Source organism: Paramormyrops kingsleyae, chromosome 5 (genome assembly GCF_048594095.1).
Source record: "Paramormyrops kingsleyae isolate MSU_618 chromosome 5, PKINGS_0.4, whole genome shotgun sequence".
NCBI classification, from domain to species: domain Eukaryota; kingdom Metazoa; phylum Chordata; class Actinopteri; order Osteoglossiformes; family Mormyridae; genus Paramormyrops; species Paramormyrops kingsleyae.
Genome location: NC_132801.1, coordinates 40,902,746 through 40,929,311, shown reverse-complemented (window position 1 = coordinate 40,929,311; position 26,566 = coordinate 40,902,746). Strand labels below are relative to the sequence as shown.

General features: G+C 39.0%; 2 protein-coding genes across 5 annotated transcripts; both read right to left on the bottom strand.

Moving 5' to 3' along the window:
* Nucleotides 1–6,881: 6,881 nt before the first annotated feature.
* Nucleotides 6,882–11,363, bottom strand: LOC111840034 (protein HEXIM1-like). The gene has a single exon (XM_023804428.2). It carries the CDS (start codon nt 11,090–11,092, stop codon nt 10,013–10,015), a length of 1,080 nt encoding a protein of 359 aa, XP_023660196.1. The 5' UTR covers nt 11,093–11,363; the 3' UTR covers nt 6,882–10,012.
* A 2,465-nt stretch (nt 11,364–13,828) lies between these two features.
* Nucleotides 13,829–25,926, bottom strand: acbd4 (acyl-CoA binding domain containing 4). Of its 4 annotated transcripts, none has more exons than XM_023804424.2 (11): nt 25,710–25,926; nt 25,178–25,370; nt 22,752–22,872; nt 22,564–22,648; nt 22,203–22,323; nt 22,006–22,119; nt 21,692–21,780; nt 16,415–16,529; nt 16,071–16,279; nt 15,672–15,725; nt 13,829–14,639 (listed from the first exon to the last, which is right to left on the bottom strand). In XM_023804424.2, the coding sequence occupies exons 2-11, from the start codon at nt 25,305–25,307 to the stop codon at nt 14,511–14,513; spliced, it is 1,167 nt and encodes a 388-aa protein (XP_023660192.1). In that variant the 5' UTR covers nt 25,308–25,370; nt 25,710–25,926; the 3' UTR covers nt 13,829–14,510. The 4 variants fall into 4 exon arrangements, with proteins under 4 accessions (XP_023660192.1, XP_023660191.1, XP_023660193.1 ...); XM_023804423.2 differs by having other exon boundaries at nt 25,178–25,367; XM_023804425.2 differs by lacking the exon at nt 25,710–25,926 and adding an exon at nt 25,496–25,590 and having other exon boundaries at nt 25,178–25,367.
* Nucleotides 25,927–26,566: the final 640 nt, after the last annotated feature.

Below are 26,566 nucleotides of genomic sequence, written 5' to 3'. Positions count from 1 at the left end.
TTATGGGGTGTCGTTTGTAAAGTTACGAAACATTTTTGTATTCAACATTTAGTGCAATTTTCTGACATTTAGCTAGAAGTCAATGGTGTTGTGGATCATCATATTTTTTGCTGTGTAGATTATTTGCACAATTGTTCATCATATGTAAATATAAATGGTATGTCTATATATAAATATTAAATGTAAATGTCAAATATAAATGTTAAATGTAAACGTAAATATAAAAGTTAAATGTAAATATTAAAGTTAAATGTAAATATAAATCTAAATGTTAAATGTAAATGTTAAATATAAATATAAATGTTAAATATAAATGTTAACTTATATCTAAATGTTAAATGTAAATCTAAATGTAAATATAAATCTAAATGTTAAATGTAAATGTTAAATATAAATATAAATGTTAAATGTTAACTTATATCTAAATGTTAAATGTAAATATAAATGTTAAATGTAAATATAAATCTAAATGTTAAATGTAAATGTTAAATATAAATATAAATGTTAAATATAAATGTTAACTTATATCTAAATGTTAAATGTAAATGTAAATGTAAATGTTAAATGTAAATGTTAAATGTTAAATATACACTCACCTAAAGGATTATTAGGAACACCTGTTCAATTTCTCATTAATGCAATTATCTAATCAACCAATCACATGGCAGTTGCTTCAATGCATTTAGGGGTGTGGTCCTGGTCAAGACAATCTCCTGAACTCCAAACTGAATGTCAGAATGGGAAAGAAAGGTGATTTAAGCAATTTTGAGCGTGGCATGGTTGTTGGTGCCAGATGGGCCGGTCTGAGTATTTCACAATCTGCTCAGTTACTGGGATTTTCACGCACAACCATTTCTAGGGTTTACAAAGAATGGTGTGCAAAGGGAAAAACATCCAGTATGTGGCAGTCCTGTGGGCGAAAATGCCTTGTTGATGCTAGAGGTCAGAGGAGAATGGTCCGACCGATTCAAGCTGATAGAAGAGCAACTTTGGCTGAAATAACCACTCGTTACAACCGAGGTATGCAGCAAAGCATTTGTGAAGCCACAACACGCACAACCTTGAGGCGGATGGGCTACAACAGCAGAAGACCCCACCGGGTACCACTCATCTCCACTACAAATAGGAAAAAGAGGCTACAATTTGCACGAGCTCACCAAAATTGGACAGTTGAAGACTGGAAAAATGTTGCCTGGTCTGATGAGTCTCGATTTCTGTTGAGACATTCAAATGGTAGAGTCAGAATTTAGCGTAAACAGAATGAGAACATGGATCCATCATGCCTTGTTACCACTGTGCAGGCTGGTGGTGGTGGTGTAATGGTGTGGGGGATGTTTTCTTGGCACACTTTAGGCCCCTTAGTGCCAATTGGGCATCGTTTAAATGCCACGGCCTACCTGAGCATTGTTTCTGACCATGTCCATCCCTTTATGACCACCATGTACCCATCCTCTGATGGCTACTTCCAGCAGGATAATGCACCATGTCACAAAGCTCGAATCATTTCAAATTGGTTTCTTGAACATGACAATGAGTTCACTGTACTACAATGGCCCCAACAGTCACCAGATCTCAACCCAATAGAGCATCTTTGGGATGTGGTGGAACGGGAGCTTCATGCCCTGGATGTGCATCCCACAAATCTCCATCAACTGCAAGATGCTATCCTATCAATATGGGCCAACATTTCTAAAGAATGCTTTCAGCACCTTGTTGAATCAATGCCACGTAGAATTAAGGCAGTTCTGAAGGCGAAAGGGGGTCAAACACCATATTAATATGGTGTTCCTAATAATCCTTTAGGTGAGTGTAGATGTTAAATGTAGACTCTAAATGTTGAGAACATATGCAAATTCGCCACGCTCATCTGCATAGAAATTAGATATAAGTTAACATTTATATTTAACATTTATATTTATATTTACATTTAACTTTTACATTTAACATTTATATTTAACATTTAACATTTATATTTAACATTTATATTTAACATTTATATTTACATTTAACATTTAGATATAAGTTAACATTTAACATTTATATTTAACATTTATATTTACATTTAACTTTAATATTTATATTTAACATTTATATTTGACATTTACATTTAATATTTATATATAGACATACCATTTATATTTACATATGATGAACAATTGTGCAAATAATCTACACAGCAAAAAATATGATATATTTTAGCTATAACGGGGCTGGTTTGGCCTGCTAATTTCGTCGTTACCGCCCATTTCTATGTAGATGAGCGTGGCGAATTTGCATATGTTCTCAACATTTAGAGTCTACATTTAACATTTATATTTAACATTTACATTTAACATTTACATTTACATTTAACATTTAGATATAAGTTAACATTTATATTTAACATTTATATTTATATTTAACTTTTACATTTAACATTTAGATATGTTAACATTTAACATTTATATTTAACATTTATATTTACATTTAACATTTAGATATAAGTTAACATTTAACATTTATATTTAACATTTATATTTACATTTAACTTTAATATTTATATTTAACATTTATATTTGACATTTACATTTAATATTTATATATAGACATACCATTTATATTTACATATGATGAACAATTGTGCAAATAATCTACACAGCAAAAAATATGATGATCCACAACACCATTGACTTCTAGCTAAATGTTAGAAAATTGCACTAAATGTTGAAAAAGTGGCAAGTACAAAAATGTTTCGTTTACAAACAGCGCCCCATATATATTTGTCGCTTAACAATAAAATTTCTGTTTCAACATCTGATGTGCTGTCTTTGTTATATTTTCAATCAAATATGGGTTTCTATGATCAAATCATTGCCTTCTGTTTCATTTACATTTTGCACACTGTCCAATCTTTTTTGGAAATAGTATTGTATTTTTTTCTACCATAACAAGAGGCTCCATTCTATCCTCTTTGACACATACAATACAAAGACAAAGCGGTAAGCAAATAAATATAATATGGAAATATACATTTAAAATTAAGAAGCAAGTTCTAAATCTATACATTTGCATCATAACTATACAGTGGTACCTCAGTTCTCAAACGCATTAGAATTCTAATTTCTTCAAATTCGAACCAACCAGTTCGAAAAAAAAAATTACCTAGAGCTCGATCTGAATCTAAGAAGTCAAACCGTGAACGCCGACCTAAGATAACTTGTAAGCACGGAGAAATTAATCACGGGGCACGTCTCTCAGCGGAAACAATGGGTAACGCTTCAGTTTCAGCCTTGAATTCGCTGTGAGAGCATCGTGCATGTTTACACTAGCTGAATATATATATTTAGACAGTAAAAATACATTTAGACAACGATAGACAGTAACAGTAATTATATAATGAAATACATTTAAATATAAAGATTTATTATTCATTATTTTTTATATTAATAATAAACCATTAATACATTCAATTATAATAATATTGTCGTGCTGAGTGGGGACGGAATGGAGACAAAGGCGCAGATGTCAGGGTATCGAGGAATACTGGGTTTAATTACAGGTAAGGCAGGCAAAACACAGACGGACAATACAATGACCGGACTGGGGAAACAAACTGAAATGCGGACGAAATACAGAGGGCTGATGAAAACAACCAGAAACAGCTGATCACATGGGGATTCCACACGGGGTTAACGAGGGGGCGTGGCACACGGAAGGAGCGGACGATTGGGGCAGGACACATTGTTTTTTTTTTAACTTTACACATTGTTTGGATACATTTATTTTCTTACTTTACAAATGACTGTTTTGATAAATGTGCTTAGATGTGTTTAGTACAGTATATGCTCTTCTTATTTTATCTGGTTCATTTTGTGTTTAAATGCTAAAAAAAAACATCTTTAGGTATAATTTTTTCGGGCCGGGAACTATGAAGGTAAAACAGTAGCAAAACTCGAGAGCTTGCTAATTTGAATGTGTGTAACTGTAGGGCTAATACACAAGTAAAATCCATGGAATAAGAGAAAAAAATGTATGCTGTTCCTTTGGATATCAGAATCGGCATTAAAAAAACACTGTTTGCAAACACTGAATTTGTCTTTTGATGACAGATCATGGATGGGCCCTAATGGGGTTCTTTCCTGTAACTATTGATTACTAGCTTACATCTTTACCACATCACACCAACAGATTGCTTATCAACAGAAATAAAAAGACATTACTGAACCTTGAATTGCAACCTTGCATGTGATAGAACACAAATATATAAAAATTAGGGCTGTCGAAATTAACGGGATAACGTGGATTAATCCATCATCATGATTAATCTGATTAAAATTTTTAACGCAATTAACCCATGTGCAGCGCAGAATGACTCTAAATCCCTGAAATGTCTCTGTCAACCCATTTCGGGCAGTTTTAGTGCATTCCATTTGCCCTGGGAACTCGTATTCCGAGTTGTATTCTGGAGTTTTGAAGCCGGAAGTGACAACATACGCGCTCCCGTTTCTCGGAGATCCGAGAAATATCTCGGAGCAACACAGAGGATCCCGAGTTCAGAATCCAAGATGGCTGCGCCTTTTATCAACAGAAGGGAAAGTTGTAGTTTTATACTGTTTAAGCACTACTTCTCATTTATGGCTCATTAAATCGGTCGCACAAATTATACCGTCCAACTTATCTGTGGACGTGTTGCTACGGAGTTTTATACGTAAAGCACCGCGCGTAATGTGTTAACTGATATTGCTAATAATGGCAATTAACTGGGCTAGAATTGGATTTCATGATTAGTCGGATTATTTGTCGGATTTACGGTAGTTCGGGCTAATTGTAAGTGAACGAAGATAAACTGAGGTATCTTAAATATGACAAGTTGTCCGGCTCAGAAAAAATCTTGCTTTTTGATATGGGTTCATGGTATTGCACTTCTGTGGCAGATGGAATGCATCCGACTCGTGTTCAAGATGTTCAATAAACATGTTAAGTGCATATATATTCCCTTTTTTCTTGAGTCCGTTTGCTCATGTAAAATGAATTGTGATTAATATAGATTAAAAATGAATGATATTTAATCGTGATTAATCTAAATTAATCCACAGCAACCCTGTGATTAATCTGATTAAAAATTTTAATCGTTTGACAGCACTAATAAAAATGTTAAAAAATGTTCCCCCATAATTAAAAAAAAGTATATAAATATGAACACTTGACTAAGAAGGGGGCTTTGGGTACACAATTCCTTACCTTTGCATTTCTTGTTGAACTGTGTTTGGCCTACTGACAGCCTGGCCAACCCCAAAGGAAGCACTGGTACCAGGTTGAGGTGCCACGGGGGTACAACTGTTGTAATTCCCCTGTGCTTGAGGATTGCTATGCTTTTGGATGCAGCTAAGCAGATTCCTTACAGCACTTTCTATTTCTGAAATCTGCTCCTGTAAAAAGAAAACTTAAGTGCATTTACATTAAATGCGACAACAACAATAATAATAACAATAAATTTAATTATTAGCAAGAAGTGACCACACGAATGGTAGCCTACAGTGTATTCTATTACAAAAAGGTTGGTCACGAAGTATCTTGTCTTGTTTTTTTTATCAGTACTCACGGTGGGATGTTTAAAAACACTGATCATTAAAATGCAGATATTTTTCTTATTTTTCAGAATCTTTCATGTTATCTTGAAAAACATGCTTAATGCATTGTAAAAACTGTCATTTTCATAAACATAATAAACATTTAGGCAATTATTGTACTATGTACATTTATTTAACAATTTAATTAACTAAAAATACATGAGAAGGCACTTATATTTTTTAACTTTGCAGTTATATATAACAGTCTCTGACTAACAATACTGAATGTATAGAAAAATATTAAAAAATAAGAAATTGTTCGATTCAGCCATCGCGATCGATCGACAACGACGACGACCACCACCACCACCGAAATGGCGCGAGCTGCTCTGTGTAGTAACGACATTGCTGCGCTTTTACTGATATATAAAAACCAGTAAAACTAATGACATTTCATAAAAATATTTTCCAATCGTTTTAAAAAAATAGCTGATACATATGCATACAAATGCTTGCATTGTGGCTGGCGTTGTTCATTGGTGAGGCATCGACCAATAAAATGACTTTATTCCCACCCCAGCCCCGCCCCCGACTATGCTCTCTCAAGTTTGCATTTACAAGTGCACGAGTGGGTTTTGCTACAGGAATATCGCAAAAAGAGTAGCAAAAGTCAAAGCGCTAGGATTTGAGGTTGTACTGCCAGATATGAGAGGTTGTGAGTGCCGTGTACAGCGAAACTGAAGTAAAGCGCAAAGATAAATGTGTAGTACACAATTGTGCCTGTCATTTTGTTTATGCGAATGACACTTTACACATTTGTAACTATTAATCTGCAACTTCGAATTCAAAACACAGGTGTTCTGAGTATTGTCTGTGTGTGCAAATCGATAGATGCAGCTTTTCACATCAGAGCTGTAAGTATAAATTTCAACTTACAAATACAAATATTAATTTTACAAGTTCTCACATTCAAATTAGCAATCTCTCGAGTTTTGCTACTGTTTTACCTTCATAGTGAACCAATTAATTGGTTTTCCATTATTTCTTTGATCGATCAGAACTCAAACTTTTTAGGATTTGATCCGGAGTTCTGAACGGATTAAATTCGAGTTCTGAGGTACCACTGTATATACTATTATTAGTTTCTAGTTTTAAATCAAATATAAGTTTATAATTATACATTTATAATTTATATATACAGTGCTGCTTGAAAGTTTGTGAACCCTCCAGACACTGTTCACTATTTTTGTAAAAAACATTAAAATAACGTTATTAAACATACATCCAAATCCCAATTTGTAAAGCACACCTTCCAAATAATGGACACACAAAAAGAGATATATTTTTATTATTTAATTCAACAAAGGCAGTTTATTTCACAAAAACTGAAAATTTAACATATGCAAAAGTATGTGAACCCTTGTATTAGTAGCTTGTGGCTCCTCCTTTTGCAGCCATTACTTCAACTAAACGTCTTCTGTAACCACTAACCAGTCTCTCACATCGGCTTATGGGGATTTTTGCCCACTCCTCCTTGCAGAACTCAGCCAACTGAGAGAGGTTGGAGGGACATCTGGCATGTACCAACTTCTTCAGGTCTCGCTACAAAATTTAAATTGGGTTAAAGTCCAGACTTTGACTGGGCCAATCCAGAGTGTGAATCCTCTTTCTCTGAAGCATTCCTTTGTAGTTTTGTTGGAATGCTTTGGGTCATTGTCTTGTTGCATAATCCATTTTCGTCCCAGCTTCAACTCCCTGACTGATGGCAGGAGATTCTGGTCAAGAATTTGTTGATATGCTGAATTCATGGTTCCTTGGATAATATGGAGTCGTCCAGGTCCAGAAGCAGAAAAGCAGCCCCAGACCTTCACATTTCCACCACCATACTTAACTGTTGGGAGGGGGTTCTTTTCTTCATATGCCATGTTGGCTTTTCTCCAAACATGTGGGTTTTGATTGTGACCAAATAATTCTATTTTGGACTCGTCTGTCCAGAGAATGGACTTCCAGAAGGCCTCTGGTTGAAACGGGCAGCTTTGTTCTTTTTTGAGAGCAGAGGCTTCCTTCTAGCAACCCTCCCATGAATGTCATGGCTATTCAATTTTCGTCTGATTGTAGATGCATGCACATTTGTCCCAGATGCTGCCAGAGAGGTCTGCAACTCTCTAGAGGTGATGTGTGGGTTGGCCTTTACCTGATTTATTATTTTTCTGGTGCTTTTGGGTGATATTTTTGATGGGCGTCCACTTCTAGGCAAAGTTGCTGTCATGTTGAAGGCCCTCCATTTGTAAATGATCTGTCTTACAGTGGATGGATGGAGTTGGAATCTTTTGGAGATGGTCTTATAGCCCTCCCCAGACTGATGGGCTGTCACTACCCTCTTCTTCATGTCCTCAGGTATCTCCTTTGCGCTTGGCATTGTTGATTTGTATGGGACCACAGTGGTTTGGTTGGTTTCCTCTATCTTTAAATTAGTGCAGGCCAAACCCTTTCCCAAGGATGTCTCATTTCATTGGTCTACTTAAATGATTAATTAAGCACCCAAATGTGTTTCACCTGAGTCTGTTACCTGCTTGACTTAACCAATGCAGCTGGGGGTTCACTTACTTGTGCACATACACTAGTTCCATGTTTCATGTAGTTTTTGGGCTACTTAAACGAGTCCCACTAAACAAGTACATGCAATTGATAAACATATGTCTGACATTTCATACATAAAAACTGGTGATGATAAAATAAGAAAATCATGGTAAAACAACAGAAACATCTAAACTGCTCAAGGGGTTCACATACTTTCAAGCAGCACTGCATATTATATTTTAAAAAGTAATTTGAGAATTTAATCGACGTAAATGCCGTAATACTTTGACATACTGTGATTTTCTACAGTAGTCTACATTGCTGTGATTTTCAACAGTACCATCTTCATTTCTGTGATTTTGTTTCATCCACAAGATTTTCAGCAAAGTACAGTGTTTTGCGGTAGAAAACATGTACAGTAAATAATTGTGCATCAACATAGTAACTTACTGTGGATTACAGCCATTTCTTACAGTGCTGATTTAGCATCCCACCTCTGTGTGTGCAGTTTCACTCTGAGTTTCCTCTGGATACTCCAGTTTCCTCCTATATACTCCATGTTTTAAGATGAGTCACATCAGGAGCCCCAGTTTTGTATCCTAAACATTCCAGATCATTCAGTGTTCTGCTATACCACCATTCTGGTAGAGTGTCCCTATTCAAATACAAATCAATATAAAGGGCTGTTTGCCTACGTTGTCCTGAAAGATTAGTTCATTGACAATTTCAAAAATTAATTTCCTGCCAGTTTAAATTTATGCTTTCATAAAACATACAATTAGGTAACACAGCTGCTATATTGTTTATAATCCATGCATGGCAAACATTTGGTACTGATAATTTCATTTTATATTTATGAACAGGATGGAAAATATGCATTATATGTTTATTAAGGGACAGTTTTTACCACAGTGCTCTTCCAATATATAAAAAATAATTTCTGTATTATTTGAAAATCCCTCTTTTAAAGTGATCCTTTAAACCAATCTTTACTGCCCACCAGAGAAGGCAGTTACAGCACAAAGTATATGTAAACTGTGTCCTGTGCACCCAGTATGCATTGTGTGATGAATTTTTGCATGCTAAAAGAAACTAAACTCAGTAAAAAGCATAGCACACTGAGATTAAATGCCGGCATATCAGAGACTGTGTACATTGAGTCTGAAGTATCATTTCCAGGGAGATAATGAAGCGTCCAAAGACTTTCTGCTTCTTGAGAAAATGTATTTAAGTTCACAATGCAGTAAGGTTGTCCTGTTTAATCACAGACAATTTTATAAAATGAATGTCATTTCCCCCATGAATGGCTATGCCATTTCTGATGCTACTGCTATGCTTGCAGGAGTATAACTCATACCCTGCATTGTGACATTCTAGGTTTGTTTCCTATATTTCATCACACAAATCTTATAAATGGAATTTCTATACATCTTCTCTTAAAGTGATCCTTTAAACCAATCCTTACTACCCACCTGAGAAGGCAGTAATAGCACAAAGTTTACTGATTCTATGGTTACCAGAATTTACAAACAAACCATTTATAACTGCAAATTTAATTGTAGAAATAATTCTAGAGAAGCTGTCAAACCAAAATCTGAAAAGGAAAAGCTTCTCTGGTAACATATAACAGTTTTATACGTCTGAGTAAAGCAATCTTCCACGCACTTCAGTCTTTCACTTAAACTGAAATGTTTATGTTCCTTTGTATGAAAATGAGAACCTTGGGTCTGAACGTAGCATTAAAGTTAAAAGGGAATTACTGCAAACTCAGTTAATCGTCATTAAACCGACTAAGTGTTTCTACGGCACATAAAAGTTACATGCCTAATGCAGGAACAGCAGTCGGGATTTACGTTGAATTCACTCCATGATTTGTCCCGTTGTTACTTTCCAGAAGGGGGAGGGAGTCCTGTCTCTTGGTACAGCTGGTTCTGCTTTCGCAGTTCGCTGTTCTGGGCTCGCAGTTTTTCTAGTTCCATTTCCAGCTGTTTGAGGAGTGAAGCGTCTGGCTGTGTGGCGCTGATGTACGGCCTTCCCCCGGTACACCGCAATCGGTTATTCTCCTCCTCTAGACGCGACATGCATTTTTCCAACTCCAGGTACTCATGCACTAGTTCCTGTTTTGTCATATTCTGGAGACTCTCAACGTGGTACCTCTCATAAGTCTCGGAGAAGTCGCGCTGAAGGAACTCCCCTCCGGCATTTCCTGGTCTGCCCGCACCATCGCTACCAGCGCCGCTGCATTCATCCTCATCTTCAGCGTCTAAATAGTCATCGTCACTTGCAGACTCTTCCAGGGGACCGATCCCTAACGATCTTCGGACACCCAGCTCAGTGTTAAGATCGGGTTCTTCACGATCGTGCTCCTCCATTATGAACTGCGTGGTGTTGTATGGAGCTACTGGGAGACCTTTGGCAAACATCTCGGCTCGCACCCGAGATGCGCGCGCTGTCTCTCTCTCGTCGAGCTCCTTCTTCTCTTCCCACGACAATTTATAGTACGGCTTCCAGCGTCGTTTCTTCTTGGAAGGTCGCCGCCGGTGTTTTTTCTTACCTAGTCGCGCATCGAGAAGACCCACACCTGAACAAGAACTCACTCTCTCGTAATCGCCACTCTCACCTTGTAATTGACTACATGTGCCCTCTTTATGTCGCTCTCCACTGTTATCGTCACTGACGCGACCGTCTTCTGGCTCATCACTTTGTTCTGGCTTCTGATAAGACGAAGCACGGTCAGAACATACAGATCCCGCGTCCGTGGTTACTAGTGAAGGACACACTTCCAGCTGTCCTCCTCGCATCTGAAACTCGTCGATTCGGTAAACGTTACTAATTTTTGGTTGGAAAGCTCTATATCGCCCCCTATTGCAGCAATGCATACCTCCATTTCCATTAGTAGCATTCCCACCTGAAGGTGCATGTGAAGTTAGGTGATGAGTCTTCTGGTCGTTAGGGTCTGACATTGTAGTTAATAGTTCACCGTGCAAAATAAAGACAGTTAAAACAGGTTTTGCGTATTGAGAGGGTATAAATTCAATTTCTTAAAAAGTTACATCTTGTTATAAGTGTATTTTAGCATGACAGGAACTAGACGTCCCATGCGTTTCAGATCTGAAGACCGTTGATTTTCCAGTTCCATTTAATGCTTTCGTTACCGCACGGTCACCAAATTACACCAGCAAAACATCCACAAACGAAATACAATATCCAGTGTACTACTGGTTTACAGTGGCAGGGGATCTTTTATATACCAACTCCGCCACTGTTACGGCGCATGCGGATACTCTCTGGGTTAGGCAATTCTGTGGGAATTGTAGTTTTCAAATATATACTAACTATTGAAACGGAATTTAAAAAAACTACAAAGTCTATAATTCCATACTAGAAGCTTATTATGTAACCCAAGCATTTTAAACATATAAGCCAACCCTCTATGCTCAATCATTGGCCAAAATGGCAATTGTGATGTTGCTACGCGTAATGCGATTGCTAATTGGTCATTTTGTTTGGCAACGTTAAATTCTGTTTTCCTTTAAGGAAAGTAGTCCCGGCAAAAATGTGATGGACAGTACCAAACACACTAAAAGGGTGACTGCGTTTTGCTTTTTAATACATTAAAGCAATTTTATGGATGAATACAAGATAATTGCTTCTACTACTTGATGTAATAGCGAATTAATTAACAAGTTACCACACGAATGCACATGTAAGAATAGCATCGTCTGAAATACCACTACACGTACACCATTTCTCCCTTGCCAGAGATGTGAGGACTACACCATAGGAAGTAGTGCATCTACAATTACGTATTTGTAATAATGAATAAAAACAATCGATTTATGTGGAAGTTTTTGTTACAATAAAGAAGTCCTTATTTCCAGTGTGAAGTGTTACGTTGCTTTCTATACTACAAGGAATGCGAAAGGAAACGTTAAAACTGTATTAACAAGCGGGTGTAGTTCGCACCAACAGATTTTAACTCAAATAGGCATCCACTATGACATTTATCAGTCGTGATATTACCACCGTGTTTGCGGTAGTAATTGGGCTCGTCTATTTCTGACGGACAACGAAAGCTTGCGGGTAGAAGTTGCTGCATATTTTAATGAGTCTATTTTACGGAAACTTTACTTTTAAGAAATTGCACATATTGTAGCGCCGGTGGGGCGCATGTCCCAGCATGCCTCGTGTGCAATTGTAAATAGCCCTTGTTGTGTTGTTAATGTTAATGGTTTCATTTCCCTATTGTCGCGCGTGTGTTTGCCCTAGCTGTCTTGTGTGTGCCCGGTCCGATCCTTGTGTGTATTTGGTTTGTGTAAATCTCCCACCGTGTGCGCATCTTGCAGTTTGGCGTTTGACAACATTATGTTTCCCGTCTGTATGTTTGGTTGGTTCGGTGTCTGTTGTAGTTATTTTAAAGACATTTTGTTCTGTCGATATATGCTGCCTTGTCGAAAAATGCTACCATAGTGCTAATCGATAGCCCTAACCCTAACCCCTAAAACCTAACCCTAATCACAAGACGGTGGAACTGCACATGCGCAGAAGGGCTCGATAAGTAGTATTTTTCGACAGAACACATTTAATAAAGATTGTGATTTCCACGGCAAGCAGGTTTCCCTCTCTCTGCTCCCGCGATGACTCGGTCAGCCCGGCGCCACGTATATATACAGTAAAATAATTAATATAAATGAAAGAAGAACTGACTTTATTGCCTGCTTGGCACACAAAAAACTCTAAATGGATTAGTTTGCTGCAAAATGGAAGGACCTTATGTAATTCTTAATGTTTGGGTGGTTAGGATTATTTAACAAACATCGTTCGTAAATTATACTAATATCCTAGCTATTACAGGTGAACTCATTTCTATATTTATAAACAAAACGCGCGCACTTTTGCCACGTACATCACTTATGGTTTCCGTTCAGATCGTCTGTAAATAGCCTTGTTGACGCTAGCAATTATATTTCTTGTGAAAATGAATACTGTTGGTCTGCATTTTTTTTGTTTCAATTTAACGCAAAAATCACGCAGCCCATTGTGGTTATTGTTGTTTATATTGTACACGCGGCAAACCGGGAAAATGATCCCAGGTGCTCCACATTGCGGCCTAATAACCGTAGTTATTTACTGTGCTTTTGTAACAAACGCAACATTTGGCGCCCATCAATGATCAATGACGTAGTGCTTGTAAAATAGTGTTCACATTTAATGTGAGCAAATACGAAGAATAGTACGAACAATTTTATAAGTTGTAAATACTGTCTGGAAGTTGTGCCAAATTACTATATTGATGGTTAAAAATTAACTTGTTTTTGTTGTTAACCAAGTTAACACCAAATGCTCTTTGAAGGTAATGTCTTGCAACGTAATATACTCGAAGTAGGCCTGCATAACTACCCATATTCAATGGCCAGGAAAATGCGTGCCCTGTTTTTACCCACTGAGCTCATGTGTGTGTGTTGTGAACGTTATAAAAACGTTGTGTGTAAGACGCCAAGACGTACACCGCATATTTCAAAACCAATTAAAATGTAAAGCTGAAATTGTTACATTAAAATACGCATAATGACAGCGTGAAATTCGAAGATTAACTGGAATGACTTGCATGAAATATTATCCCTTTACCCTTTTTAATTCATTTGCTCGTTTTAATACAAAATGTGGAAAAAGTAGAGGCAATGGGAGGGTGACAGAGGCACGTTTATAAACAAGGCCGATTTTTATTACATCTTTGTCATCAGTTCATAATTTACCATTTTTAAGTTTCATCAGGTGTATTACATCTGAAAGTGAAATAATGATATCATTCATGTTTCCTAGTTCTTCATTTAACCAGTTCTGTTCCGTGAGCCTTTTTGGAGCCTGACAGATTTAACTTTCTGAAAAAATCAAAACATTTCAACTCTGTGCACATCTTAGTTAACTTATGAAACGTTTTAGTAAAACAATCAAACTCAAACTTTGGTGTATAAATGTAGCAGTTTTTTAGATTAACTGATCAGCAGAGAACGAAGTACTTTCAAAATATCTTATGCAGCTTTTAATGAGGTTTGAGAACTTCATCAACCCACAAATTCAGAAATATTAGGTGCCCTCTCTGTCTCAAAAATGTATGACTGAAGTGTTGAATCAGGAAATCGTCATTAGTACTTGTGGAAGGTTAACTTCGTTATAGCTACTATATATAAAAACATATCGAAGACCATTTTTTTACTTTTGCTGGTTCCATAACTATAAAGGAATATTGTTTTTGATATTATGGTAATAAATTAAAAGATGGACAGAATGAGACCTAACAGTTAAACAAATTATGCAGAATTTTTCTCCAGCTTACAGAAAATCAATTAAGAGAATTCACCAAATTCTGATTTGTGGCCTTCAAAACTCAGGGTTACATTTTCTGTATCTCCGACGCAACAGGAACATCAGCCAATGGACAACACAGGGCCAAAGCAGCAGAAGCAATGCTGCACGGGAAGACATGTTGAATGGTGACCACCACCGTTCCTGTGGGGGAGGGGGAAATCTGCACTATTACTTGCAACTACAAAGAAAACCACCACCCATCCATCACACTTTACACATCCCAGTGACAGCAGAATTAATCTGTAAACCAGTCCTCACAGTGTAGCTATATGCAGTATTTGTAGTACTGAGTTCATAGAGTGCCATATTGACACAACAGTTTAAATATTAGTAGTATGAAGAAGGTCAATACAAGCACTGCCCCTTACAGCTGGGGAGAAACTCAACCAGGACTGGCTGTCTTATAGGCAATCGCCCAGGGCACCATTTGATTAGGGGCACAAAACATCAAGTAGAAAAAAAACTGAAGAAATACCTCTGGGTTGCATTCTGTGACATACAGTTGTTTACACTAGTTTTAATATCCCAGTACTTTCTTGTGCAACAGATGCAACATAGTTAGCAGCAGAGGTGGAAAGTTCAGGTGCATAAAGTACAAATCCAGACCAAGGTTTTTTCTCAACCAACCAGTTGAGTACTCTATGACTGTCACTCTTTATACTCAACTGGTTGTTTGAAACAAAATCTTGATGTGGATTTGTACTTTCTGGACCTGAACTTTCCACATTTGGTTAGCAGCCTGTGCTACTGAAATGTTTTAAATATAAATGAATTGACAAAATTTCTGCCGGGGATTGGGGTGCTCAGCGGAATCTTGCCAAAGGCACCAGAACACGCAGGGTTGTCCCTGGACTGGGTGCGCACATGCACAGACACACACACGCGCACACAGACAGATTTGTAATTATATCTCTATATTCTAATCCCAACATGACGACCTTAACCTCTACCCAACCCTGACCTTAATCATAAGTAACCAAACAAAATACAAGAGTTTTGGCTTTTTTACTTTTTCAATTGCATTCACAGATCTTTGTGGGGACCTAAAAAAAAAAAATGACAAAACTCGTATTTTGTCAAAATGACAGGATTTTATCAAATTGTGAGGGACATTTGATCCTCACAATGTAATAAAAACTAATCCACACACACACACACACACACACACCTTACCTCTGTACTACTTGCTGACAGATGGTCAGCAGACCTCAAATCCATGCCCCGAGTCTGGAATACAGTACAGTATAGGGTATAGTAAAAGACAACTTAAAAAAAGGTGACAAACTTTTGACAAGTGCCCCCTTCATTAATAATTACTTTGGCAGCAAACCCCTGGATGTACTGGTTATGTATTTTGTGAGCCAATGCCTAGTTATCTGATATGATGCAGACAAGGAAAAATACAGCTCAGATTGCCCAGTGGAAATGCAGCTAGATGTAGGAATCCTTGACAACTGGTCTACATCTAGGATAAAGGAGTTGCTACCCTTCAATGCCCTGAGAGAAGAAAAGTATGAAATGGGAAAAAAATCCTGTATAGAGAATACTGCAAATGCACACATGCTAGTTTACCTGTGCAGCAGTTAGCCTCTCCACAACCTCGAGTCGTTCCATCACACTGCGCATGTCCTCCTGCAACTGTCGCAGAGCAAAGATGATCTCCTGCTGCATCTGCATCTCGCGCTGTCCTGATGGACCACCCTCCCATCTGTCCCCATCTTCATCTCCATTTCCAGAGGCCCCCTCGTAAGCATGCTGCATTCTGCCTTGTGGTCTGCCTCCTAGGGAAATGGCACAGGAGCACCCTTCAGTTTGCACATCTAAAGATTAAGCAGCTAATATCAAATCAGCAGAAATCTTTGGGCAATTTGACTGTCCATTGCTGAATAATAGGGTTGAGTGAAACATGGACTCACGCATCTCTTCCCTCCATCTATGGTGTGGTTCCCTGCCCAAACTCTTGCCTTTCTTTGGTGGACCCTGTCTTTCCCCTGCTCCTTCTCCACCTTGTCCAGCTCCCACTTGTGTTGCCTGGGACAATGAGCCATGGAATTGTGCCCAATTGTTATTAGACACTAGGTCTTCATTCGTAACTATTCAAATGTCCTCCACTGGCACATACCCTATGTGGTTTGCAGTAGGGGTGTAACGATACACAAAAGTCATGGTTCGGAACAAACCTTTTGGTTTGGTGCAATTTCAGTACAGCAGGGAAAATATAATTTGTTTTGAAATTATTAATTATTAAAAATGCAGTCACAAGCAATTAGGGACAGTTCTAAACCAAAGATAATGCACTGTTAATGTGTCTGAATAGCAAAAAAAAAGTGGTGCTTATTTCCACATTCTAAAAATAAATATCCATACAGTGGTACCTCAGAACTCGAATTTAATCCATTCAGAACTCCGGATCGAATCCTAAGAAGTTCGAGTTGTGATTGAATTTTCCCCATAAGAAATAATGGAAAACCAATTAATTGGTTCCCGGCTCCAGAAAATTACACCTAAATATGTTTTTTTTACCATTTAAACATAAAATGAACTGGATAAAACAAGAAGAGCATATACTGTACTAAACACATCTAAGCACATTTGTCAAAACAGTAATTTGTAAAGTAAGGAAATAAATGCATCCAAACAATGTGTAAAATAAAAAAAAAAACTGTGTCCTGCCCCGATCCTTCCGTGTGCCACGCCCCCTCATTAACCCCGTGTGGGATTCCCGTGTGATCAGCTGTTTCTGGTTGTTGTTATTAGTCCTCTGTATTTAGTCCGCGTTTCAGTTTGTTTCCCCAGTCCAGTCATTGTATTGTCCATCTGCATTTTGCCTGCCTTACCTGTAATTAAACCACGTATTCCCCGACGTCTGCCCCTTTGTCTCCGTTCCGTCCCCGCTCAGCACGACAATATTATTATAATTAAATGTATTAATGGTTTATTATTAATATTAAAATAATGAAGAAGAAATTATATAATAATAATTACTGTTACTGTTGTTATGTATAGGCAAGCAGGCGAGCGGGGAAGCAGGCGAGTAGCCGTTAATATGCACAAACGGGTTTATTAAGGGATCCGGGGAGACATCGAACATGACAATACACAAAACTTCAATGACAGATCTGACGGGACTGGACTCGGACGCGGACTAAGTACACAGAACAGGCTGGAATTAACTAGACACAGGTGGGAACAATCAGGAGTTGACATGAGGTAATGAGGGGGCGTGGCACACACGAGGATCGTTCGGAGCTGATCGTGACAGAACCCCCCCCAAAAGGCGCGCACACTGGGCGCGCCTGAGGGGAGGAGGCGACGGATGAGACGAGGGGCAGGAGCTGAAAAACAAAGGCAGAACATCAACGGGGGACCGGGAACAAGACAGAGACACAGAACAGGCACAGAGGCAAAAGCCACGACAAAACCTCACACAGGACAGGAAACGCAGACAGGCAGACGGAGAAGGGAACACCTACAGGCGACACGAAGGGGCCAGGAGTGAACGGAGGAGAAGCAGACAGGGGAGACCAGACAGGAACGGATGGGGGAAAAAAGGGAGCCCGAAGGAGCCCAGGCGGGCGACGGGCAGCGGCCAGAGGGGCCACAGGTGGAAGGGAGAAGGGAGCAGGAGGGAACCACACAGGCAGGTCCGGAACGGGCGCCAGGATGGGCGCCGGGCGAGCAGGCGCTGCCCCTTTAAGGGCCTTGGGGATCCGGGGAATGGCGTCTCTTACGGTGCGTATCCCTCCCTGACCCAGGCACGCCGGCCGGTAATGGTAAGCCTCCATGGGGGGAGGCTTCTCACCGACGCTGAGCAGACAGGCAGCCACGGTCTCCTCCCAGGCAGGGAGCAAGGAACAGGCTCCCAGGAAGATCGTCGGGTCCTCTTCCTCTTTTCTCCGATGCCTTTTCTTCCATCTCTGAATGGTAGATGGAGGCGGGGTTGCCTCCGTGCAGGCTGGAGCTGCTTCTACCTTACGCGGTCGCCAAGTTGTTGCAGAAGGGAGCGCGCTTCCGCCATTAGGCGCTCCTCGGTGCGTGGGGTAACCTCTTGCAAGAGGGTCCAGCTTCGATCCGCCAGGGCGAACAAGTTGGGATCCTGTTGGATCTCTGGCAGCTCTCGCCAATACGCAGGTTCATGCAGCAGGACGAGCCAGAGGTCCTCGTCCTGCTGCGATGCGTCTTCGAGCAGATCTGTCATTCTGTTACGTATTAATGGTTTATTATTAATATTAAAATAATGAAGAAGAAATTATATAATAATAATTACTGTTACTGTTGTTATGTATAGGCAAGCAGGCGAGTGGGGAAGCAGGCGAGTAGCCGGTAATACGCACAAACGGATTTATTAAGGGATCCAGGGAGACATCGAACATGACAATACACGAAACTTCAATGACAGATCTGACGGGACTGGACTCGGACGCGGACTAAGTACACAGGACAGGCTGGAATTAACTAGACACAGGTGGGAACAATCAGGAGTTGACATGAGGTAATGAGGGGGCGTGGCACACATGAGGATCGTTCGGAGCTGATCGTGACAACTGTATCATTGTCTAAATGTATTTGTGCTGTCTAAATATATGTATTCAGCTAGTATAAACATGTGTGATGCTATCACAGCGAATGCGAGGCTGAGACTGAAGCGTTACCCTTTGTTTCCGCTGAGAGACGTTCTAGGTAATTTTTTTTTTCGAACTTTTGACTTTTAAGAAATTTGAGTTCTCATGAGTTCGAGAACTGAGGTACCACTGTAATTTAAAAATCATACAATTCAACAATACAACATTATAACAATCATGATGAACTAAATCCCATTAAAATCCCATGTTCCGAGTATGGGTCCTGTATCTGTAGCAATAAACACCTTTTTAGCCATAATTATTTTTTAGCCTGGCCTGAATTCCCTGGCAATAGGCACCCCATCCTGGGTTTTTCCTGGCCTTGTGCCCGTAGGCTCCAGACCCCTGTGACCCTGCATAGGACAAGCGGGTATAGAAAAAGGATGGATGAATTTTCTGGCAAAATGTCATGGAGAGACTAGCTTGCAAAGGGCATTTTGTTCCTACACACATTCAGATGATTTTGTCTCAAATTAGTTAGTATGTTAGATGTGTTCCCAGCAGCACATCCAAGTTCAGTATACCAGAGCCAACAGACTGTCTTGGTCCATTCAACTACAGTGGGAACCCCATATCCCTGGTTTGCCATGGTCAGGAAAAAAAAGGTTTAAAAATGCCAGAAATGGTTCATAAGTTTCAAACAGTGAACCAAGCAAGTACAGGATGTATGGTGGTGAGTACCCAAAATAGGCTAAGATATTTAACAATTAATATTTTCTCATTGCAGGAATTTGATATAATATTTTTCATTTTAAACAAATTCTGTGTAAAAGTAGCCTATGTATCTTCATGTTCTTTCGTCCTTTGAAGGGTATAGAAAGCATGATTTTCATCTCGATACATATTTTTTCCATTGCTATATTGTCTCTTGGTAAATGTATTCAATCATTTCATTGAACCAAACCAAAAATAATATACCAAACTGTACATGATGAATTAGGGGTGGCACGGTTCACAAAACCCATGGTTCGGTTTGTATCACGGTTTTAGGGTCACGGTTTTCGGTTCTGTACGGTTCTTGTTATTTTTTCTTTTAATCTTTAACACTCCAGAAATGTACTTCAGCATATGATATATAGCTTAATTATCCACAATTTAGGATACAGTATTAAAAAAGTTATATCATGTAATCATGCATAAACTGAATTTGACTTGACTTAAAGCACATTATTAAAATTATTAAACATTATTAATCCCAGAACAGTAATAAAATAAAAGTCTTGCCTTAAATGCTAAAAGAATAGATCGCTTTAATCGCTATTACAGTTGGGTATGGGCACGCGGTCTTATTTAGAAAACATACAAAAAGAGACGCATATAATGTTTAATCATTCATTTTGTATTTGTCCGGTCCACGGGGTTAATTTAATTGGGGATCGTTAAAATGATAGATCACCTATCTTGATCAAGCCTGATTCGGTTCGTTTTTTTTACATATATATATATATATATATATATATATATATATATATATATATATATATATATATATATATATATATATATATATATATATAACGTGAAAAAAAATGGTATTAATTATATTGAATGTTCTTGAGTAATCGATAAAATCAGTTTCTGTGTATGTACAAGACATCAATCTGTAATAGTGCAAAATATGTCCAGTTGATATGTCTAGTATAATCATCTGGCAATAGCCTGTAGGTCTGTGTGGTCAGACACTGTGCAATAAACAGAATTTTTAGGAACATGGCAAATGTTCACATTGCAGCATGGAAGCAGGCTCACTGTTACAACGCTGACCGGGGAAGCAGAGGCGAGGAGACCTAGGATCGGGGGAATGTGGGGTTTAATGAGCAAAAGGAACACAGACGAGCGGTAAAGCAGAATTACAATATAATGACCGGACTGGAGAAAGAAACGGAAACGCGGACTAAATACAATGGAGTAATGACAAATTTGACAACAATCAGGAACAGCTGGTAAACACGGGGAATCCACACAGGGTTAACGAGGGGGCGTGGCACACGGAAAGAGTGAACGATTGAGGCATGACACTCACTGGAGTGCTTTGTCACAGATAACTAACCGCACATTAAATAAAGTCACACAACAAAGGCGCACAACAGTGTTCAGATGTTGTGCTATCGGGTGGCTGAAATTTAAACGTTTTCTTCAGAGACAGGGTGGTAACGCCGAAAACACGAGCTAAACGCAGCAAACGAAAGGCTACCGGAAATTACTTAGCTGGCTGAACTTTTACCGGAACTACGTCACACCGCTCTGCATATAGCCTATTCTTTCGCACGAAAGGGAAACACACTGACGTCACATACGGGGCACGAGGCTACATTGCACATGTCATGAACCGTTGAACCGTGCGACGCATGCATGCTCCGAACCGAGACAAGCGAACCGAATGGTTCGGTTTTTTTTCATGAACCGTGCCATCCCTATGATGAATACACATACCATTATAGCCCTAGTCTGGAGGCTCCCAGGACATTAGCTTGGAACTTGGTAAGTCAATTCCAGGTTAACAGGACCACTGTGGGGTTTGAAAGGATTTTGTTGGTAGCTGATGAACTGTCTATGGCCCCTGCATTGTACCTTATTCTGATCCAGCTGCTCGAATGAATCACAGAAGATCTCGCTCTCAGAATCACTTGTTGCCACTAAGTATTCTGGGGAGGCAGGTTCTACAGTGAAAGAGACAAAGCTGTCTCTGGGCTGGATTCACACACACTATGCAAATAACATATTTAATAAGACATTTACCTTTACTACAATAAAGTAAAGCAGATATTACACTTTCTTTTCGTATAGCAGTAAACATTATAAATTTCTATCCAACAGAAGTAAGAAAAAAGTGGGTAAGCATAGCCTATGCTTGCAAGGCTAATAAGTCCCATAGAAACATTTACCGTGAACAGCACCGCCCTTCCTGGGACAGTCATCTCGTCTACTTGGGGGCTCCTCTTCAGTCTTTTGCAACTCTGCGTCTGCTGGAGTGGCAGTCTGAACACTCCCTTCCAGCTCTAAATGAGTACATAGAGCTATTACGGTTACTTTACTATAAAGTGTTATGTGGTTTGGTCCCTATCAAACTGCCCATACTTACCTGCCCTGAGACTCAGTAGTGCCTCTGGTGGTTGGGGCATGTCATGGATGACAAGATACAGAGGCTCAAAATAGTGGAACAGAGAAGCAGTCTTCTCATTCACTGGAATGTTGTTGATCACCTGAAAAGTTGGTTATCAGGTTTGTGCCAGTCTTTAGTAGTACAGGCATAGATATTCATATGTAGACAGCTCCAGAGCAGCCTAGAAATACTAAAAGAGACCACACTAGTGGTCATACAGGAGGACACCAAAATGAAGCGTCACAGAGACTGATGGAATAACTAAGGCTGGCAAGCCACTAACCCCCTCTCCCACAGACATGCTGAAATTCAGAGAATCAGTGTAGCGACTTCCTCTGACCTCTTCTGCCACCTTCTTCATCTCCTCCACATATGCCGTCATGGCAGCCTCACTACTCATTTCCCCCAGGCGACTCCAAGCATCCCTACCGTTAACATCAGAGGTCATTTAACACAGCAACATTGTGTCAGCTGTAGCAGCCTGACCAATAAACAGAATCTGAATATTACATAGCCCCTGCTGCTCACCATTTGTAGCGGCCAACGGGGTCCCAGAACCCAGGCCGGGATCTTCTGCAGGGACCGCATACTGCCTGCTTGTACAGGCCATAGAAGCGTAGCATGACATCATAGGAGGGCCTGTAGACACCTGGGGAGGGGGAACCGCAAACGCTTAGTATACATTTTTGGAACACATACTGTCTTGACTTCCAGCATGTGCCATTAGATTCTGCCTACTCATCCAGGACATTTGGCGATTTTTCATTTGCACACTGGAACCAAGCCGTACCAAAACTGTACCGTGAAGAGAGTCTAGTTACAACATGATTCCAGCATGCTTTGGTTTTCCACTGCAGATGGGTCGGCGTTGCTGGGTTTGGAGAGTGCTAGTAAAAGAAAACCAGACACTTTTTTACTGTTTACATGGTGTACATCATGATTTATCATGTGCCAATTTCCTAATTTTATAGCACATCTGTGAGAATCACCGTTTTATGAAAGCATCAAATGCTAGCAAAATTAGCACTCAGTTGTGCACATTTGCAATAATCCATTCCATTCAGCTGTTCTATAGAATCCAGCTGTTTTGGAATTGAGGTCTGTAGATGCAGCTGCGCATTTCAAGCAACATTTTCTGTAAAAATAGTCTTTAGCCATATTTGCTCCACTGTACAATATAGCACTCCACTGATTAGTGTTCCCGGTCCTTAATTAAACAGTTAACCCCTACCCAGCCCTAACTATAAACATAAGTAACCAAACAAAATACGAGACTTTTGGCATCTTCAGTTTTTGATTGCAGTCCCAAATTTTTATAAAACCAAATTTCCCTCTGTAGGAACCAAAAAATGGTCCTCACAGCATCAAAAAACCAGGTTATCATCACATTTTGGGTCCTTTTCGTAACCCAAATTATAGTTCAAAAAGAACTGTTTTGAGTTAAAAAAAATTATGACAAGCAGCCTCATTGGGAGTTTTTAAATTAGTAACATGTTTGCAATAATATTAAATGCCAAACGTGTTTAGTATCCATTGGGAGCCAATGAAAATAACTTAAATTAATAGCAAAATAGCAAGGACAGAAAAAGAAATTCAAAAGAAATGACGACATGTGCAAATTTATTAAGACTGCTTGTAAACAGAATTTGGTTATGACACCAATAAATCTGCAACAGGAATCCCAAGACATTCTGGGAGCCCTGCTCACACATGTATACGGTTTAGAATTAAGAATGAAATAAATCAGTTAACAGATGTCAATCTGACAAATTTCCACCAAATGAGAAATTCTGTTTTGTTGAATTACAGCATTCATTCCTAACAGGCAGTTGTGTGCCACCTGTTAACAACAATGACCCTGAATTTGATTTATAAATTTTCTTTATACATTTTATCTCTAACTTATTGTTTCTAAAATCAATAATTTTGTGAAAACTTTTTGGATGTTTGACCAAATGACACTCAAATCTGTGACACATGGTGAAATTCTCTTAAATTCAGGAGCAAAATGTTCAATTTACCTCCAACTTCAGTGTTCTTCAGGGGTCTTTTTTGAGTCATACTACCACATTTCCCCTGACTAAAGTCACATTACTATAGTTCAAAATTACCTCTAATCTTTGTTTTATTGAATAATATTCAGGAAAATTTGCCTTTGTGGAACAACTCATTTTCAGATAATTAATTATCTTAAAAATCTTAAAATGCTTACCAAGAGACTTGAAAAAATATGTCAAATAGAATAATTCATGATTTTTAATTTTTTGATCATTTTACAAACAATTGACTTCATTGACTTTGTCAGGACTGTTTTAGAGAATGACATTTTACCACTTTAATATCATAAAAACCACTTAATTTAGTATTATTCACACAATTTTGAATAATGAAAGTGAAAAATAAAAGAGATATGAGATTAATGCATTTAAACAATATTTAGCCATTTTTATACAAAAATATATAATTAACTTTGTTGTTTGTAATTAATTTCGCTTGTGGAAAAAAATCTAGGTGTCTCGTCATTGACACACACACACACACACAGAGAGACCTGTACTTATATCTTCGTGGGAACCGTCTATTTATTTCTGTAGGCCTAATCCTAAGAATAACAACCCTTAACCCGTACTCAACCCTTAACCACAAGTAACCAGACAAAATACAAGTCTTTTGACTGGACGTGTTTTGGCATTTTTAGTTTTTTTTTTTTAACTGCAGTCACAGATTTAATAAATTTTATAAAAATTGAATGGGGACCGAAAAAATTATGACACACACACACACACGTAGAGAGAGAGAGCTCACTAAGAGATGAAGTACTTATTTTACCACGTGCAGACCTGTGTCGTAGCAAAATTAAGAAGCCCACATGTCCAGCAACGCAAATAATAGATAGGCTAACACTTAAGCCATTAAAGTATAAAATTCACTCAGACGGTACCATTTCGTCTTACCGTTTTTAGGTAACTTCTGGATGACATCTACGGCGGCCTGGAAGCGCTTCTGACAGTGATCTTTAGGTTCCGTCATGGTCCCGGCAGGTAGAGATGCAGGACCTCTCCCGGAGAAGGTGTCCCGCGGCATCCAGCCAGGGCAACAAGAGATCGACTCCCCTTTCACACTGGCAGCTGGACGATATTCCACCTGCTTAACAGAAAGTCAAAGACACAGCGTTTAGCTCAGCTAACCAGCCCTGAAATGCTCACGGTTCAACAGGAGAAATGATAGTGACTTGAAGAATTAGATTTTGGAATGACAGTTCATCCTTTAACTTTTTATTTGGTAGGGCATGTCGTTTGCCAAGTGTTGGAGACTGTAACACAGCTACTGTTACTTTGCACGCAGTGTCATTTACTTTTAAAGAATTTTATATCCCTTCGTCACAAGGACTGAACGATCGCATATCTTATTACTGAGGCAGCTCAATAGACAGAGCGGTGACAGGATCAGCGTAACTACCGGCGAAGCGGAGTGCACTGGGCTCACCTTCCTTCCAGTATAACCTCACTGGTCTAGCTATCACACAACACCTTCGCAGGTGCCATCGCGGTGCAAGCAGATATTTACATGAAGAAAGAACTTGCTGCAATGAACCACTTAATACGCTTGCATTTCTCACATCAAAGACCCTTAATACACGCCGATCACCCGCCTACCCTAACTCCGAGAATCCTTATACAGTGTTGCTCAATAAAAAACAATTTCCGACACGTCACGCGATAACCCTCCAAGTCCCTCCTCTGGCGGGTTAGCCCAGTTTTCAACCAATCCCGACACCGCAGTAAACTCTCACCATCCAATGAAAGCAGTTTTTTTAATGGCCTCCTACAAGGTCCATTTCTGTCCCTAGGAATATAGAACGCACACTGCAGTGGAAAACACTGTGTTATTATTGGTTTATTAAAAGTTGTGCTTTTAAATGTTGTCAACAGTGTTTGAGAGTAAAGGTTAAGAGTACAAACATCACACAAGGCTCTTCAAACTGTGCCGCTACTGCAAATTTTATGATTGGCGTGTGAAATATATGAGTTAGCTGCTCTCTTGCTGTGTATAATTAGGGCTAGCTGTGTCCGTTTTCGAGAATAATCTATTTGCAGATGTGAGTTTTCTATGTTGCACAAGCCCTTCATAAAACCAGGCGTTGTCAGTTTGTATTACGTGATTAATGCGTCTCTGTTTCTCTTCTGTTTCTTTGTTTCTTACAATAATCACAATATTTAGATCGGAGTGGGTTATTAATTACTTACAGACATCCCAATAGATGGCAGCCTGCCTGAAGTCGCATACGCATCAAGTCAAGCTTCCTTTCTATTTCTCCATGATAAGGATCGACAAGGTGTAGC

What these genes read in the sequence shown, in the direction of transcription:
- LOC111840034 (XM_023804428.2), bottom strand. Translation starts at nt 11,092, where the DNA reads ATGTCAGACCCTAACGACCAGAAGACTCATCACCTAACTTCACATGCA.
- acbd4 (XM_023804424.2), bottom strand. Translation starts at nt 25,307, where the DNA reads ATGCCGCGGGACACCTTCTCCGGGAGAGGTCCTGCATCTCTACCTGCC. An exon ending in CCAGAAGTTACCTAAAAACG is followed by an intron (nt 22,873 to 25,177) that starts GTAAGACGAAAT and finishes CCCCCTCCCCAG; the next exon opens with GTGTCTACAGGCCCTCCTAT. An exon ending in AGCAGCTGGATCAGAATAAG is followed by an intron (nt 16,530 to 21,691) that starts GTACAATGCAGG and finishes TCATTGTCCCAG; the next exon opens with GCAACACAAGTGGGAGCTGG.